This window comes from Tachyglossus aculeatus, chromosome 25 (genome assembly GCF_015852505.1).
Source record: "Tachyglossus aculeatus isolate mTacAcu1 chromosome 25, mTacAcu1.pri, whole genome shotgun sequence".
NCBI classification, from domain to species: Eukaryota; Metazoa; Chordata; class Mammalia; order Monotremata; family Tachyglossidae; genus Tachyglossus; species Tachyglossus aculeatus.
In genome coordinates this window covers 8007182-8022898 of record NC_052090.1, presented here as the reverse complement: position 1 = coordinate 8022898, position 15717 = coordinate 8007182, and the positions used below count along the sequence as shown (strand labels likewise).

At 42.6% G+C, this 15717-nt stretch overlaps 1 protein-coding gene across 1 annotated transcript in view; it reads left to right on the top strand.

The window, feature by feature from the left end:
• CDH2 (cadherin 2) overlaps positions 1-15717 on the top strand; it is a 217681-nt gene that overhangs the window by 159968 nt on the left and 41996 nt on the right. The window contains exons 7-9 of the mRNA XM_038766512.1: positions 5563-5735; positions 11782-11919; positions 12665-12850. Of these exons, the coding sequence (XP_038622440.1) occupies positions 5563-5735; positions 11782-11919; positions 12665-12850 (497 nt within the window). The remainder of the gene's footprint in view (positions 1-5562; positions 5736-11781; positions 11920-12664; positions 12851-15717) is intronic.

Sequence of the window (15717 nt, the reverse complement as noted above, 5' to 3'; positions counted from 1 at the left end):
AGTAAGCTCTCAACAGATATCATTGATTGATAGACAGTGAATTCTTTTCGACAATGAATAATAATAATAATAATGGCATTTATTAAGCACTTACTATGTGCAAAGCACTGTTCTAAGCGCTGGGGGGATACAAGGTGATCAGGTTGTCCCACAGCGGGCTCACAGTCAATCCCCATTTTACAGATGAGGTAACTGAGGCACAGAGAAGATAAGTGACTTGCCCAAGGACACACAGCTGACAGTTGGCGGAGCCGGGATTTGAACCCATGACCACTGACTCCAAAGCCCGGGCTCTATCCACTGAGCCACGCTGCTTCTCATTTGAAGGGTCCTCAGGAAAGGGTCCTTAATGTTCTAAAATGTTCTTGCTTGTCCATATATGTGTGGCTTCCTTCCAGGGAGTAACTTTATACCCTGGGAGAATTGGATCCAAGCAAGCTATGAGCTATTTTATGTGTGTTTGGGTATTTTTTTAGTTTGAAAATGGCTTTGGGATGGCAGGGAGGAGAGAGAGAGAGAGAGAAAAGAAAACAGTGCAGAATTGGAAAGCACTTGGGAGATTTCAGTGGAGGAAAAAGGCATGATCCCTGTTCCCAAGGATCTTACTTTCTAACAGGTGAGACAGATAGCAATAGATTATTTGTAGGTAAATAAGAGGAGGAAAAGGAGAGATTCAACTGATAATAAGTATAAGAAAGCTTGGCTGAGCAGATTGCACATTATGTGAATTAATCTATGTAAGTACTAAGGGTCAGTATTCTGTGTTTTGTAATTTATGATTTCTCCCAGTACACACCAGTTCACACTCTGTATTCTCCCTCAAGCTAACCCATGCACTGTGCCTTATTTTTGTGTCTCCTGTCACCAAGCTTTGCTTGCCCCTTTCCACCTGCCTTTAACTCCCTCTCCATTACAATCCACCAGACCTCAGATCTCCCTATCTTCAAAGCTCTTCTGAAGCTTCACTTCCTCCAGGAGGCCTTCCCTTCTCCCCAAACCATTTCATCCCACCATCACCTCAGTACTTTTGCAGTCCCAACTGTAGTCCATGCCCAGGCCTCTGGCCTGGAATGCCTTCTCTTGTCGTATCCAACAGACAATGACTCTCCCCTGCTCCAAACCTTATTGAAGGCACATCTCCTCCAAGAGGCCTTCCCTGACTAAGCCCTCCTTTCCTCTTCTCCCACTCCCCTCTGCGTCTTCCTGACTTGCTCTCTTTATTAATCCCCCCTTCAAGCCCCGCAACACCTATAAACATATCTGTAATTTATTTACTTATATAAATATCTGTTTCTCCCTCTAGACTGTAAGCTCATTGTGGGCAGGGAATATATCTGTTTATTGTTGTCATATACTCTCCCAAGTGCTTAATACACATGGTAAGTGCTCAATAACAAAGGATGACTGACTGACCTACTGACACTGTACTTCTGTCCCTAACAACCAACCTACCCTATTATTGACCCATGTATCCATCTTTCCACTCTTTCCCCACACCTTGGCTGTAAATCATATTGACAAGTCTCCCCAGTTACCTCGTGAACTGCTTGAGTTCAGGAAATGTGGCTTCTAACTCTATTGTACACTCCCCAAGCAGTTTAGTGCTCTGCAAAAAGTGTTCATTCGGCTCCACTGATGGACCGGTTGATTCACACATGTATTTCAATATAATCTTGAAGAAGACGTCTCAGTCATCTAGGGGAGGAGTTTGGTCTGGTGGTTCGATATGTATAATTTAAAAGTGGGAATGCGCAGAGTCAAAATGGAGTTACGTGCCTTCTCCGTTGGCAATCAATCAGTGGTATTTATTGAGCGGTTACTGTGTGCTGAGCACTTGGGAGACTATAGTACAACAGATTTGGTAAACATGCTCCTTGCCCACAAGGAGCTTACAGCCTAGAAGGTGACCACAGAAGCAGCCCATGACTCCTGTGGCCCCTCCACCATCACCACACGCTCTGCCCTGGGTCACCTTCTCCAGCTCTGACCCTCTCCCTATTCCATCCTCCTCTCATGATTCCTCCTACTTCCCCATCTGGACCCTTCCTAAGGTTCAATGAGTTCCCCACATTAGACCTTGAGCCGTGTCCGATATGGTTATCTTGCGTCAACCCCAACATTTTATTATCACTTTTTTTAATGGTAGTTGCTAAGTGCATACTGTATGCCAAGCACTGTTCTAAGCACTGGAGTAGATATGAGACTGTAAGTCAGACTCAATCCCCGTCTCACAAAGGGCTCAGAGATTGTTGAGAAGCAATGCGGCCAAGTGGAAAGGGCACGGGCTCGGGAGTCAAAGGATCTGGGTTCTAATCCTGGTCCCACCAATTGCTTGCTGAGTGATCTTGGGCAAGTCAGTGAGCTTCTCTGTGCCTCAGTTTCCTCAACTGTAAAATAGGGATTCAATACCTTTTCTCCCTCCTACTTCAGACTGTGAGTCCCTTGAGGGACAGAGACTGTGTCTGACCTAATTTACTTGTATCTACCCCATAGCTTAAAACAGTTTTTGACACATAGTAAGCACTTAATAAGTACCATAAAAAATAGTTGGACGGAGGAGGATTTAATCTTCCTTTTCCAGATGAGGTAACTGAGGCACAGAGAAGTTCAGTGACTTGCCCAATGTCACACAGCAGACAAGTGTTAGAGCTGGGATTAGAACCCAGGTCCTCTGACTCCCAGACTCGTTCTGCTTCCACTAGACCGTGCTGCTTCATGTACTAAGTGCTGAGCAAATACCAGTATTTTTATTTCCACCCAGAAAAGATGTAAATATGAATAAAATTTGCACAAAGTAAGCTTCCTCTACTGATTTAAGACTTTGTACTTAAACAGAACCAATAAATTACTTTAGCCTTTACCTAGATTATCCTGTTGCCCAGAGATATTATTTACTGGGGATTGGTCTAGATGTTCAAAAGGTGACCTTAACAAGCCTCACTCCTGAACCTCTTGGCAGCTAAATATCTGCAGTAAAATCGATTTGAGTTTTTCAGGTCTAGCAACAGGTGGCAGACCTCTGCCTCTGTTGACCACAATATTCCAGGTTGATTTGAATAGTGTTGCCTTCCTTAGGAAAAGAATGGCTTCATAGGAACATTGTCAGTTTAAGTGTTGAGATATTCAGGATTGGGTGATAAAAATGATAGAACTATGAAGGATTTTCATTCATGCATTCATTCAATCGTATTTATTGAGCGCTTACTGTGTGCAGAGCACTGTACTAAGTGCTAGGAAAGTACAATTCTGCAACAGAGACAATTCCTACTCAACAACAAGCTCACAGTCTAGAAGGAGGGTGACAGACATCAAAACAAAGCAAGCAAATGGTCATCAATAGCATCAATATAAATAAATAGAATTATACATATATACAAATCATTAACAAAATAAATAGAATAATGAATACGCATATATGTGCAGAAGTGCTGTGTGGCAGGGAGTTGGGTAGAGCAGAGGCAGGGAGTTGGGGCGATGGGGAGGGGAGGGGGAGCAGAGGAAAGGGGGGGCTTAGTCTGGGAAGGCCTCCTGGAGGAGGTGAGCTTTCAGTAGGGCTTTGAAGAGGGGAGTGTGCTAGTTTGGTGAATGTGAGGAGGAAGGGCATTCCAGGCCAGAAGTAGGACGTTTAAGAAGCATCAAAATGAATACACCCATCCCTTTACAGACAGACTGTTAAGGGTGGGGAAATTCAAATCTGGCAAAGCAGAATTAGAGAAGCAGTATCGTCTAGTGGATAGGCCACAGGCCTGGGACTCCAGAGGAATTGGGTTCTAATCCCCAGCTCTGCACTTATCTGTTGTATTACCTGGGGTATGTCACTTAACTTTCATGAGCCTCAGTGAGCTCATCTGTATAATGGGGATTAAGACTGTGAACTTCATGTGGGATATGGACTGTGTCCAAACTGATTACCTTGTATCTACTCCAGTGCCTAGTGCTTAACAAATAATATAAAAAAAGAGGTCGGAAACACGTGAAGAAGATTTTTCTTGACCTCTCTCAGGTGAGGTGTTCTGGTTTGTTTTAGTCATTATTGTGGATGAGTCACTACTATAAAATTGGGCATTATTTCCAAATTAAAGATCAAAGCTCAATGAAAATCAGTCAATCAGAGGTATTTATTGCGTGCTTATTTTGTGCAGAGCACCGTATTAAATGCTTGGGAGAGTTGAGTGCAGTTGGTAGATATGATCTCTGCACTCAAGGATAATGATTCTTCCCTTAAATGTCTGTGGCTTTGAAAGGAAGCTTGTAAGAGTTTTTGCATTTCCACCATAATCAGAAGCAAGCAATCATTCAGTGGTATTTATTACATGCTTACTGTGGGTAGAACACTGTACCAAGCACTTTGGAGAGTATAATACAGAAGAGTTGGTAGACACATTCCCTTACAATCTAGAGGGAGAAGTAGGAAACAAATTCACAGGTTGATCTCCTTCCTGGTGTTCAAAAACCTCCCTTTGTCATTCAGAAACCTCCCTCTTTCACACCCTCAAGAGGATTGTGTTTCTTCATTTGCGCTAAGCTCTAACTGTGTCTACTTGTGGAGTTTGATTAAAAAATTCCAAAGTGACTTCCTCTCTCCTTATTAAAGAAAGAGCTGTTCAGCCAACCAAGTAGCCAATATTTTCTAGGTGACACTTTCTAGTTCATCTCTGAAGAGGATGAATTCCAAACCACAATCCAAGACCTTAAAATAAACAAATTTCCCTCTCGTTTAGGTTGAGAGCTTTAGGGGAAAAATGGTGAATAGAAAACCTTAAAGCGTTGACTGCTTTTATGGGCTTTGGCCTATTTGTTAGGGCTGTAGATAGTAGTCTCCTCTTGTAGAATGTAAGCTCCTGGTGGGAAAGGATGGAATCTACCAACTCTGTGGTATTGTACCTTCTCAAGCACTTATTACAGTGATTGATTGCCAGGGATAATTTGGGATTGATTTTTGTTACCTTGGGAAGTCTGCCGAGCTGAAGATGTTCCTTTGAACTTTTATGGGACAAGGCACTGTCTTTCTAGTTGTCAAAGATGCCGGTCATAAATGGGTCATTTTAGGCATCTTGAAGTGCCTGCCATTTTGACAAAGAGTAATTTAGGTGCTGGAGAAAATTGAGCCATCCCAAATGCTCAGGAATTGGAGTAAAATACTGCCAAAGCAAGGACTTAGCAAGCACAAGTTTCTTCCAAAGGACATTTTCCCCAGCTCTACTTATCACATGTGTTTGCTATCATTAGCCATCATAAACATTTACATTCTGAACTGAAGGGTTTCGGATCGGCCAAAGAATGCGGTGTTTTTTCCTCATTAAAGGAAAGAGTGTCAGCAGTGTCAGATTTTGCAATGACCACAGGGAAAGCAGTGTCTTAAGAGCATAAACAAAGTGAACATGGTTTAAAACCAAGGACTTTCCAACCGGGTTGATTATTGCTCAACTCAGGCCAAAAAGTTTGTTTGGAGTCACAACTAAATTGAGAGGAGTTTCTCAAAGGAAGACCATAAAGCTTGGATTGGAAAGGAACCTATGTAAGCAAAGTAAAGAGTTTACATGACCTCTGTCCTGACTTTAGGAACTTACGTGATGACTGTAACGGCCATTGACGCTGATGATCCTAACGCACAAAACGGAATGCTGAGGTACAGAATTTTGTCCCAGGCTCCAAACACCCCTTCCCCAAACATGTTCACAATCAACAATGAGACCGGCGATATTATAACAGTGGCGGCTGGACTTGATAGAGAGGTGAGTGCAAAAACAGGATTCGTCGGGTTTGATTTTAAATTCTTTATTTTTGGAATCACACTTGCTTTTCTCCAAAGAGAGTCAATCAGTTAATCATGTTTATAGAGCGCTTACTGTGTGCAGAGCAAATAAACCGTCCCCAATTCTAATGTCTAGAGTAAGAATATTCATCTCTAAGAAATGCAGTAGGAAACATGAGGGTCCTGAATAGAAAACCTTAAAGAACTGACTAGATGACCTTAGGCTATTTGTTAGGACTGTAGATGGTAGCCCTTTATCCTTTTCACGGACTAATTGAAAAGAAGGGGTAATCATTCCAAATGACTTAAATTAAGGGCTTTGAGCAGGGGGTCAGGCTAGAAATAAGATCACTGCATTTTCAATTTTCATTTTCAACTTTAGTCTTGTGTCAATAAACTTGATCACCTGTAATAATAGTATTTTCAGGGAGAGATAAAATCTGTGTAAATGGAGCCTTCAAAGTCTGGGTAGATGGCATCTTTCTATTTCACTCTCTAATGGCTAGTGATCCCAAGCCATTTGCTACAAATAAGACCATCTGCTGTATTAGAGCTTCCGCCTTGACTCTGGGATTAATTTATTTAAGAGCTCCACCGCTACTTGCTGTGAAATCAACAGATTGGTCATTATTGACACCTAGGTAAATAGTTGTTCGTCATGGTGATTAAAGCCTAGAATCATCTTATTGGTTAAATGTCAAGGTAAAATCCCATCACCTGACCACAAAGGCAGAAACAGAAAATGCCCAAAGTTTGAACATGTCATGCATCACGCTGAGCACTTCTACCCACACGATCTGGAAAATCAAAACCTAACTTTGGCCTGATAACCAATGGTGGGGACAAATGATAATGAATAATTAGGGTGTTTATTAGGCAATTACTATGTCCCAAGCACTGTGCTAAATGCTGGGGTAGATCAGCATGGCCTAGTAAATAGAGCCCAAAGCCTAAGAGTCTGAAGGATCTGGTTCCCAACCCCGGTTCTGCTACTTGTCTGCTGTATGACCTTGGGCAAATCACTTTACTTCTCTGTGCCTCAGTTACCTCATTTGTAAAATGGTAATCCTCAGGTGTCCAGCCTGATTAGCTGAACAGTACTTAACACATAGTAAGGATTAACAAGCACCCTCATTATTATTGTTAGGTTGGGCACAGTCCCTGTCCCACATGGGGCTCACAGTCTAAATAGGAGGGAACTGAACTATCTGAATAATTTGATGTGTATACCCAGCAAATGATGTTGAAAATAAAATAATGCCCTCCAGTAGGACTTACAAAACAAGATTCAGGGTCATTTTGTTTTAGTTGAACTGATTGCCTGAATTGTAATTAGCAAGGGAATTAACACAAGCTACTCTGATAGTAAAAGGGAGCCCAGGAATTGTTGGGTTTACTTCTAAATCATGGGACACAAGCAGTGTTAGATGTGTGCCATGGCTAGCTGCCCTTTATATTTGAAGATGATGAGAAACGTTCATCTACCCCAACATCTAGTGTAGTGCCTGGTACAGAGAAAGCACTTAACAAATACCATAAAAATAAATAAAATATTATTTAAGGGGAATAACAGATGATTCAAGTAATACTGTAACAATCATCAGGTATATCAGGCAGTTGAGGTGTGTTTATTGAGGGTCTCTTGTATGCAGCACTTAAAATTGAGGTGGAAAGGGAAATAGATAAGGAAGACCAAGATTCAGCCTCTGCCTTTGAAGAGTTGATCATCGAAACTCCAAAATAGGTGACAGTGGCTAGCTGATTTCAGTTCTTCAATGAGGTACCATAATGGACAGTAGGGTAAAAGATAGTCCAATACAGACTTTCAAGAAGGAAGATTTTTTTTCCCCCCAACTAAGATAGGGGAGAGAAAACAAGAATGATTAGTGAGGAATTTGGGGTAAAGGCCTATTCAGGAGGAAGAGAGTGTCACCTATTTGGGAAAGTTTGTGGCAGAGCAAGGCTCGTTACTCTCTTGGGCTACTTTAGTTTTTATTATAAATATCGTAACCCTACTGTTGATTTAGTGGAATAGCCCTGCTCTGGGAATCTCAAAAGAAGTGTGTCTAGTGGAGAAAGTATGGGCCTGGGAGTTGGGAGGACATGGATTCTAATCCCGGCTCTGTCTCTTGCCCGCTATGTGACCTTGGGCCAGTCACTTAACTTCGCTGAGCCACGGTTACCTCATCTGTAAAATGGAAATTTAGACTTTGAGCCTCATGTGGGACAGGGACTTTGTCCAACCTGATTAGCTTTTATCTACCTCAGTGCTTAGTGCAGTGCATGGCACATAGTAAGTGCTTAATATTAAAAAAAAAAAATCTATCCCAGCATTTAGTACAGTCCCTGGCATGTAGTAAGCACTTAAGAAATGCCATAAAAGAAAATGTGAATGCTGGATGAGACGGGGACTGCTTTCAACCTGAATACCTCCTATATAATAATTATGGTATTAAGTGCTTACTTTGTGCCAGGAACTGTACTAAGCACTGGGGTGGATACAAGCAAATTGGGTTGGACACAGTCCCTGTCCTGTGTAGAGCTCACAGTCACAATCCCCGTCTTACAAATTGAGGTAAATGAGGCCCAGAGAAGTGAAGTGACTTACCCAAGTTCACACAGCAGATAAGTGGTAGAGTCAGGATTAGGACACAGTCCCTATTGCAAGTGGGGTTCACAGTCTTAATCTCCATTTTACAGAGGTGGTAACTGAGGCTCAGAGAAGTGAAGTGACTTGCCCAAGGTCTCACAACAGACAAGTCGGGGAGCCGGGATTAGAATCCAGGACCTTCAACTCCCTGGCCTGGGCTCTATCCACTACAACAAGCTGCTTCTCTTAGTACACTGCTTGGCACAATTATCATTATTATTATTATGCCACAATTGTTGTTATCATTATTCGCAGGACTTTGGGTTACCCCCCAAATTCCCTGGCCTCAAATGTTCTGAGGGTGATAGGGGACCATATGTTTTACTTTTCACTCTTGGGAAGACAAAGGTGATGAGCCATGTGGCTAATGATCTTTATTGCAGTTGAGAGGTAAAATGCAGACTTGAAAACCAGGTCCCATATGCTCACATTTTGCACGATGGCACCAAATACCTACCCTGCATCTCTAGATGAAGTGGGTTGGGTGAGCTCCTGAATCTGAGACACTCACCTCCTCCTCACTCCTGGAAGTTCTTGAAACATGGACGTTAAAATATAAATGTGAAGGATAGATTCGCGTTTGATCACACACAGTGTGCTCCGGAACGTGGATGAATGGAAAATTTCAGAAAAACTGGGAAACTCAAACTTCCTGAGAATTAAGCCATTTAAGTGACCACTACTTCACTGAATTTTCCATTTAAAAGAATTGTCTTGCATTTTCCAATGCTCATTGAATTCCCCATCTTCTTTAAAGTAATTAACAATATCCTTCCTATATCTAACAAGCAGTTGGAGGTTATGAAATAAAAATCCCTGATCTTTTTCCTTAACTGTCTTATTTTTGTGAGTTTTCCTCTGGTGCTGCAACAAGAGCTAACAAAAGGGACATTTCCAAGTCCTAACAAATGCCCGTCTTTATGGTTTTCTGCCGGAAGCTTGAACTAAATGCCCTATCATAATTTCCCCCCAACCACAAGAGCATTAAGATGAAATGGCATTCTGGATCCCAAATGAAAGTCACTGATAAACATTTTAACCTGCAGAACTATAACAGTTAGAAGTTCTAGGTGGAGAAAAACATAGGAGATTCGGGAAGCCGTGTTTTATTGTTGAAAAGTACAATTCTCCTCCCTCTACAAGTGAAGTAATGTGGTCTGGCACACAATTTGAGATCTGATTGGTGAGATTTGAATTTCCCCCTTTCCCTCCCCTCCCCTAGCTGAAACTAAGCCTAAAGTTTGATATATTTGGGCAGGGCTCCAGCAGTGAGTTAAGAATTGGAGGTTCAGCAAGATTTCTGCATTTGGTAATGAGCAACTGAAATTTGCTGTGATGGTTAAATCTGCTAAGAGGCAGGAGTGTGTGGCTTGGAATATTTTTAGCCTGTATGGAAATGTTCAGATTTCCACGGGGAATTCAAATCATTTCAGATAATGCTTTTGTAGTGTGGTGTTGTTGTTTTTCTAGCAGAAAGGCTTGTATGCTCACTGCAGACTCTCAGGATTTTTTCCTGGATGGGCTAAAGAGCCCAGATGGTTTTCAGTGTTAAAAAATCAGTTTGAATCTTGAAAAGAGAGGGCTTTTATAGGAATAATCCTCTCCTTTTTATGTTATTTGTTAAGCACTTACTACGTGTCAATCACTGTTCTGGGCACTGGGGTATGTACAAGTTTAGCAGGTGGGACACAGTCCCTATCCCTCCTGGGACTCACAGTCTAAGTAGGAGGGAGGAGGATTTAATCCCCATTTACCAGGTGAAGTAATTGAAGCCCAGAGAAGTGAAGTGGTTTTTTAAAATGGCATTTATTAAGTAAGCACTTACTATGTGCAAAGCACCGTTCTAAGTGTTAAGCACTGATTTGCCCCAGGGCACAGAGCAAGCAATTGGCAGAGCCAGGATTAGTACAGTGAAGTGACTTGCCCAAAGTCACACAGCTGACAAGTGGCAGAGCCGGGATTTGAACCCATGACCTCTGACTCCCAAGCCTGTGCTCTTTCCACTGAGCCACGCTGCTTCGTCCGTAATGAAGCAGTGTAATAATCCGCAATTATAATAGTAATAATAGTAACAGTATTTGTTAAGCACTCATCATGTGCCAAGCACTGTTCTAAGCACTGGGTTGGATCCAAGTTATTTCAGGTTATTGTCCCACATGGGACTCACAGTCTAGGAGAGAGAACAGGCACTGACTTAAGGAAACTGAGTCACAGAGGAAGTGAAGTGACTTGCCCAAGGTCACACAGCTGAATTAGACATGGTCCTTTCCCCTCAGGGGGCTCACATGATCCAAGAGGATAAGTATATAAGTGCTATGGGTCTGGGGTTGGGTTAATATCCAAGCCCCTTCCTTCCTCTCCCCCTCGTCCCCCTCTCCAACCCCCCCATCTTACCTCCTTCCCTTCCCCACAGCACCTATATATATGTATATATGTTTGTACATATTTATTACTCTATTCATTTATTTTACTTGTACATAGCTATTCTATTTATTTTATTTTGTTGGTATGTTTGGTTTTGTTCTCTATCTCCCCCTTTTAGACTGTGAGCCCAATGTTGGGTAGGGACTGTCTCTATATGTTGTCAATTTGTACTTCCCAAGCGCTTAGTACAGTGCTCTGCACATAGTAAGCGCTCAATAAATACGATTGATGATTGATGAAGTACTTAAAGGGTAGAGGAAGGGCAAATAGGGTGGGGTTATGGGAAGCTAGTCAGGGAAGACTTCCTGGAGGAAATATGATTTTAGCATTGTTGTATTTCTCTTCAGCAATGAGGAGATGGATTCAGGCATAGTTGCCAACTAGCCCTTAGGGTACTTCCAATATAGGTGTAGTGCAGAGGGGACAGATACACAAAGGAAGAAAAATGTGGTAATTTTAGCAAAAAAACTGCTTAAGCCTTGGGTATTGGGGTGAGAATCCAGACTCTCCTGCCACCCCATTCTCCCCTTGGCTTTTGATTCTCAGGAATGGTCTGGATTCCACATTTGGATTGTGATAACCCAACATCCTGGCTGTGCCATATCTTATAGGTTGAATTGAAGTTTCAGAAAAGGATATGGGATTATAGAGAAGAAGGCAGAAACCAGAGTCTGAATGAAGTGTTGTGTTATCTGTGGCTCTGAGTCAGTGCCATACTTCCGTTTGGTACGTTTGGGAGCCAAGAGTCTGCAAAAAATGTCAGAATGTTTCTCCCTGGATTCTTGAGTTCCACACTGAGTATTTTAAAAGCCACTCAGGCCATTTCAAGCCATGATATAGAATGAATAGGGTTCTTATTCTCCATGAGTAATAAAGCACCATTTATAAGCACCTGTTGTCTTCTTGGAACATTAGTTCTGCTAATTTGTGTTGGTGTCGCTTTGTGTTTTAGAAAGTGCAGCAGTATACGTTAATAATTCAAGCTACAGACATGGAAGGAAATCCAACATATGGTCTTTCAAACACAGCAACTGCCATCATCACAGTGACAGATGTCAATGACAATCCTCCAGAATTCACCGCTATGACTGTAAGTTCAGTGGAGAAGTCGCTAAAGAAATTTTGGTCGAAAAACCATAAAAAGTTCCATTCCAGAAGTGTTTGGGGCATGAAGGGAATCTATTTTCCTCTAGTCTAGTGAACCAGAAGCATTATGAATCCTGGTTCAAAAAGCCCTTACCCCTAAAGCCTTGAAATTAATGACCAAGATGCTGATTTTCAGATGGGCTCCAGATCAATAATTTCAATCAATCGGTCAGTGGTATTTATTGAGTGCTTAAAATGTGCAGAGCACTGAACTGTTTGCTTTTTAACTACAAGGAGCTGGTGGGATGATTTCTATGTTCTTATATGTAGGTTTAAGAGGATTTGGGTTTATTCAGAGTGGAATGTTTGAAGGCCCATTGTTATCCAAAGATGGATGCCCAGTTGAGCTACAATTTCAAAGCTCTTCTCAGCATTCTGTTGCTGCTCTCAGAGACAGCATTCTGGACTGGAAAGCACCACTGTTTTTAACCCAGCAATGATCCTGCCCAATTTCTTGTGTAGCCTGTAAATGAAGTGCATCTAAGGTTTCCTAGTAAAAAGAGTTCCGATCACTTGAATCAGATCCTGTGTTACCCTGCCTAAGGCAGAGTGAGCCCCCCCAATTCCTCTCCCCTCCCCACCCAACCGCGGCCTCCTACAAAATGTGCTTTGCAATCGGTGTCCCATCAAGGGGAGAGTCACGTTGCATGTTTCCCTCTTCCTGATGTCCTTTTTTTCTGTGCATATAGTTCTATGGTGAAGTCCCTGAAAACAGGGTGGATGTCATAGTAGCCAATCTAACTGTGACCGATAAGGATCAACCACACACTCCCGCCTGGAATGCAGTTTACAGAATCACGGGCGGGGATCCCACAGGGCGCTTCGCTATTCAGACCGACCCGAACAGCAATGACGGCTTAGTAACGGTTGTGAAGGTAATTATCACGCTGCTTTCTTATTCTTCATATGGGGGGCCGGGGGGAGTAAATGCTGAACCCCGCAATGTTCAGATGAATCCGGGGACACGCTTCAGGCTTAGATGCGTGGCTTAGTAGAAAGAGAATGGGCTTGGGAGTCACAGGCTGTGAGTTCTAATCCTAGCTCCGCCATGTGTCTGCTGTGTAACCTTGGGCAAGTCACTTAACTTCTCTGTGCCTCAGTTACCTCATCTGTAAAATGGGGATTAAGACTATGAGCCCCTTGTGGGACAACCTGATTACCTTGTATCTGCCCCAGCACTTAGAAAAGTGCTTGGCACATAGTAAGTGCTTAACAAGTACCATTATCATCATCATCATCATCATTATTATTATTATTATGTAAGATGGCCACATTCATTTGGTTCCAAATCATAACATCAAACCGGGCATGTGCATTTTCCCCTTCATGTTTGGTGATGGTGGTAACCTCGGTGCATTCTAGGATATCTGTACTTCAAGTTGCAGAATCCTGGGGACTTAAAATGAGAGTGTGCAGAGTGAATTGTCGCCTGGGCATTGTAAAGAGAGATCAAGAGCACCTGGGGATAGGTGCCATTGAGGCTGACCTGTTTAGCTGGAACATTCCCATTTCCAGGAGAGGCATATAGTTTTCTAAAATAATAATAATAATGGTACTTGCTAAGCACTTACTATGTGCCGAGCTCTGTTCTAAGCACTGGGGTAGAGCCAAGTCAGTCCAGTTGGATGCAGTCCCTGTCCCACATAGGGCTCACGCTCTTAATTCCCATTTTACAGATGAGGTAACAATCACAGAGAAGTGAAGTGACTTGCCCAAGGTCACACAGCAGACATGTGCTGGAGCCGGAATTAGAACCCAAGAGCACGGGCTTGGTAGACAGAGAACATGGGTGCTAATCTTGGCTGCCACGTGTCTGCTGTGTGCCCTTAGGCAAGCCACTTCACCTCTCTGGGCCTTAGTTACCTCATCTGCAAAATGGGGATGAAAGCTGTAAGTCCTATGTGGGACAACCTGATTACCTTGCATCTACCGCAGAGCTTAGAACAGTGATTAGCACATAATAAGCACTTAATAAATACCATAATTATCATTTATTATTATTATTATTATTATTATTTTGACTCCCAGGCTTGTGCTCTATCCACTAAGCCACACTGCTTCTCCATTATATCCCGGTAAAATACCCCAAAACTACAGACAGGAATCTGGAACTGTCCGAACTACCTCATGACATATGGTCAGCCTACGTAAATGCTAAAATAAAATGAATGTACACTTTCTCTGTAAGACTGTCATCAGTTGTTATAGTACTGCTGTTGGTAATTGGTAATCACAGCTACTGTCTGAATTTTTTTAAAAAATGGGTTTGGGTGGGGTTTTATGTTTAATATAGGCTGGATGGATTTATTTCTGTGAAGCCTTAACCTGGGAAAAGGTTAAAGTTAATAATGATAATTATGGTACTTCTTAAGCGCTTGCTATTTGTCAAGCACTGTTCTAAGTGCTGGGGTAGATAAGTTAATCAGGTTGGATACAGCCCCGTCCCACATGGGGCTCACATTCTTAATCCCAATTTTGGAGATGAGGTAACTGAGGCCCAGAAAAGCTGAGTGACTCACCCCAAGTCACACAGCAGACATGTACCGGAGCTGGTATTAGAACACAGGTTCTTCTGAATCCCAAGCCTATGCTCTATCCACTAAACCATGCTGGATATTAATTGTTCTCGTAGTCAGTCGACTGAATTCTTCCTTTTTAGTGTGATATCTGTGAGGAGCGTTGTCAAGAACGGCCATTAGGACACCCGCAGGTTTCTTTTATATGGTTGGCCTGTCATATCTTGGCCAGTTTATATCACAGTGGGGGGCATTGGCGAGGGGGATTAGAGGGTGAGGAGGGTCAGGGGGGATGGTTGCTCTTGAAAAAAGGTTTCAGGAATGATGTGGATATTTTTAACCCTCATTTTAAAGCCTTTTAAGGAGTGGTTCACTTGTCCTTAATTGCCAGCCAAGAGACTACTGGAGAGAAGGGGACCGCTCTTTAAGTGATGATAAATACCCAGCTCTATAATTTAAAAGCCTTTTAAAGTACATTCCCATTCCTCCTGTCTCTCATTGATAAGCACCCTCTCCCCCCTCCCCCACACCCACCCCCCCTTGTTTTCTTCTCCGTGCCCAAATGCTGCATTATGTAGGAGCCAGCACTCTAGTGTAAAATGGCAGAGCGCTAATTTAGAAGAGAGTGGAATGGTGACTTGTAAAGGGTCTTTTTTGATACTTCTGTGGAAAAAAAAAAACCCACAACCTATAGCAGTCGTGATCTTACCTTTGAGTTTTTTCTTTCTCTGGCCTCAATAAAATAAGCCATAATTGAAGGTTAGGTTTGCAGCTGGTCAATCTTGTAGTTAGAGAAAAAGACCGGGAACTGAAGGATTCTCGGGGTGGTCTGGGCTAAGACACTGCCTCATTGTCCGATCCCCAGTCATTTGCTTTCTGGTGCAGCTTCTGATGCTTCAATTATCTTAGCGGTGGATGATTATCCAATTCGGGGATTTTCCAGGTCTAGTTGCTCCTGCTCTTCCCTCTGCCATTTGGATAAGGTGGGCAGAGTTGGGGGGAAGAAGATAAAAGCAAATAATTTTTCCTTTTTTTTTCTTTTGTAAGTGCTTTCTGGTTACACACTGAGGAAGAGGGTGAAACAAAGAAAATCCAAGCAGGTCATGGATTTATGGGTCCTTTGATAAAGGACTCGGGAGCCTTGTCACTGTTCTGGTGACTTCCTCTCTGCCAACCCCCTCCCCGATCCGGTGGCTACTTGGGTCATCACTGAATCAGCTGTCTAT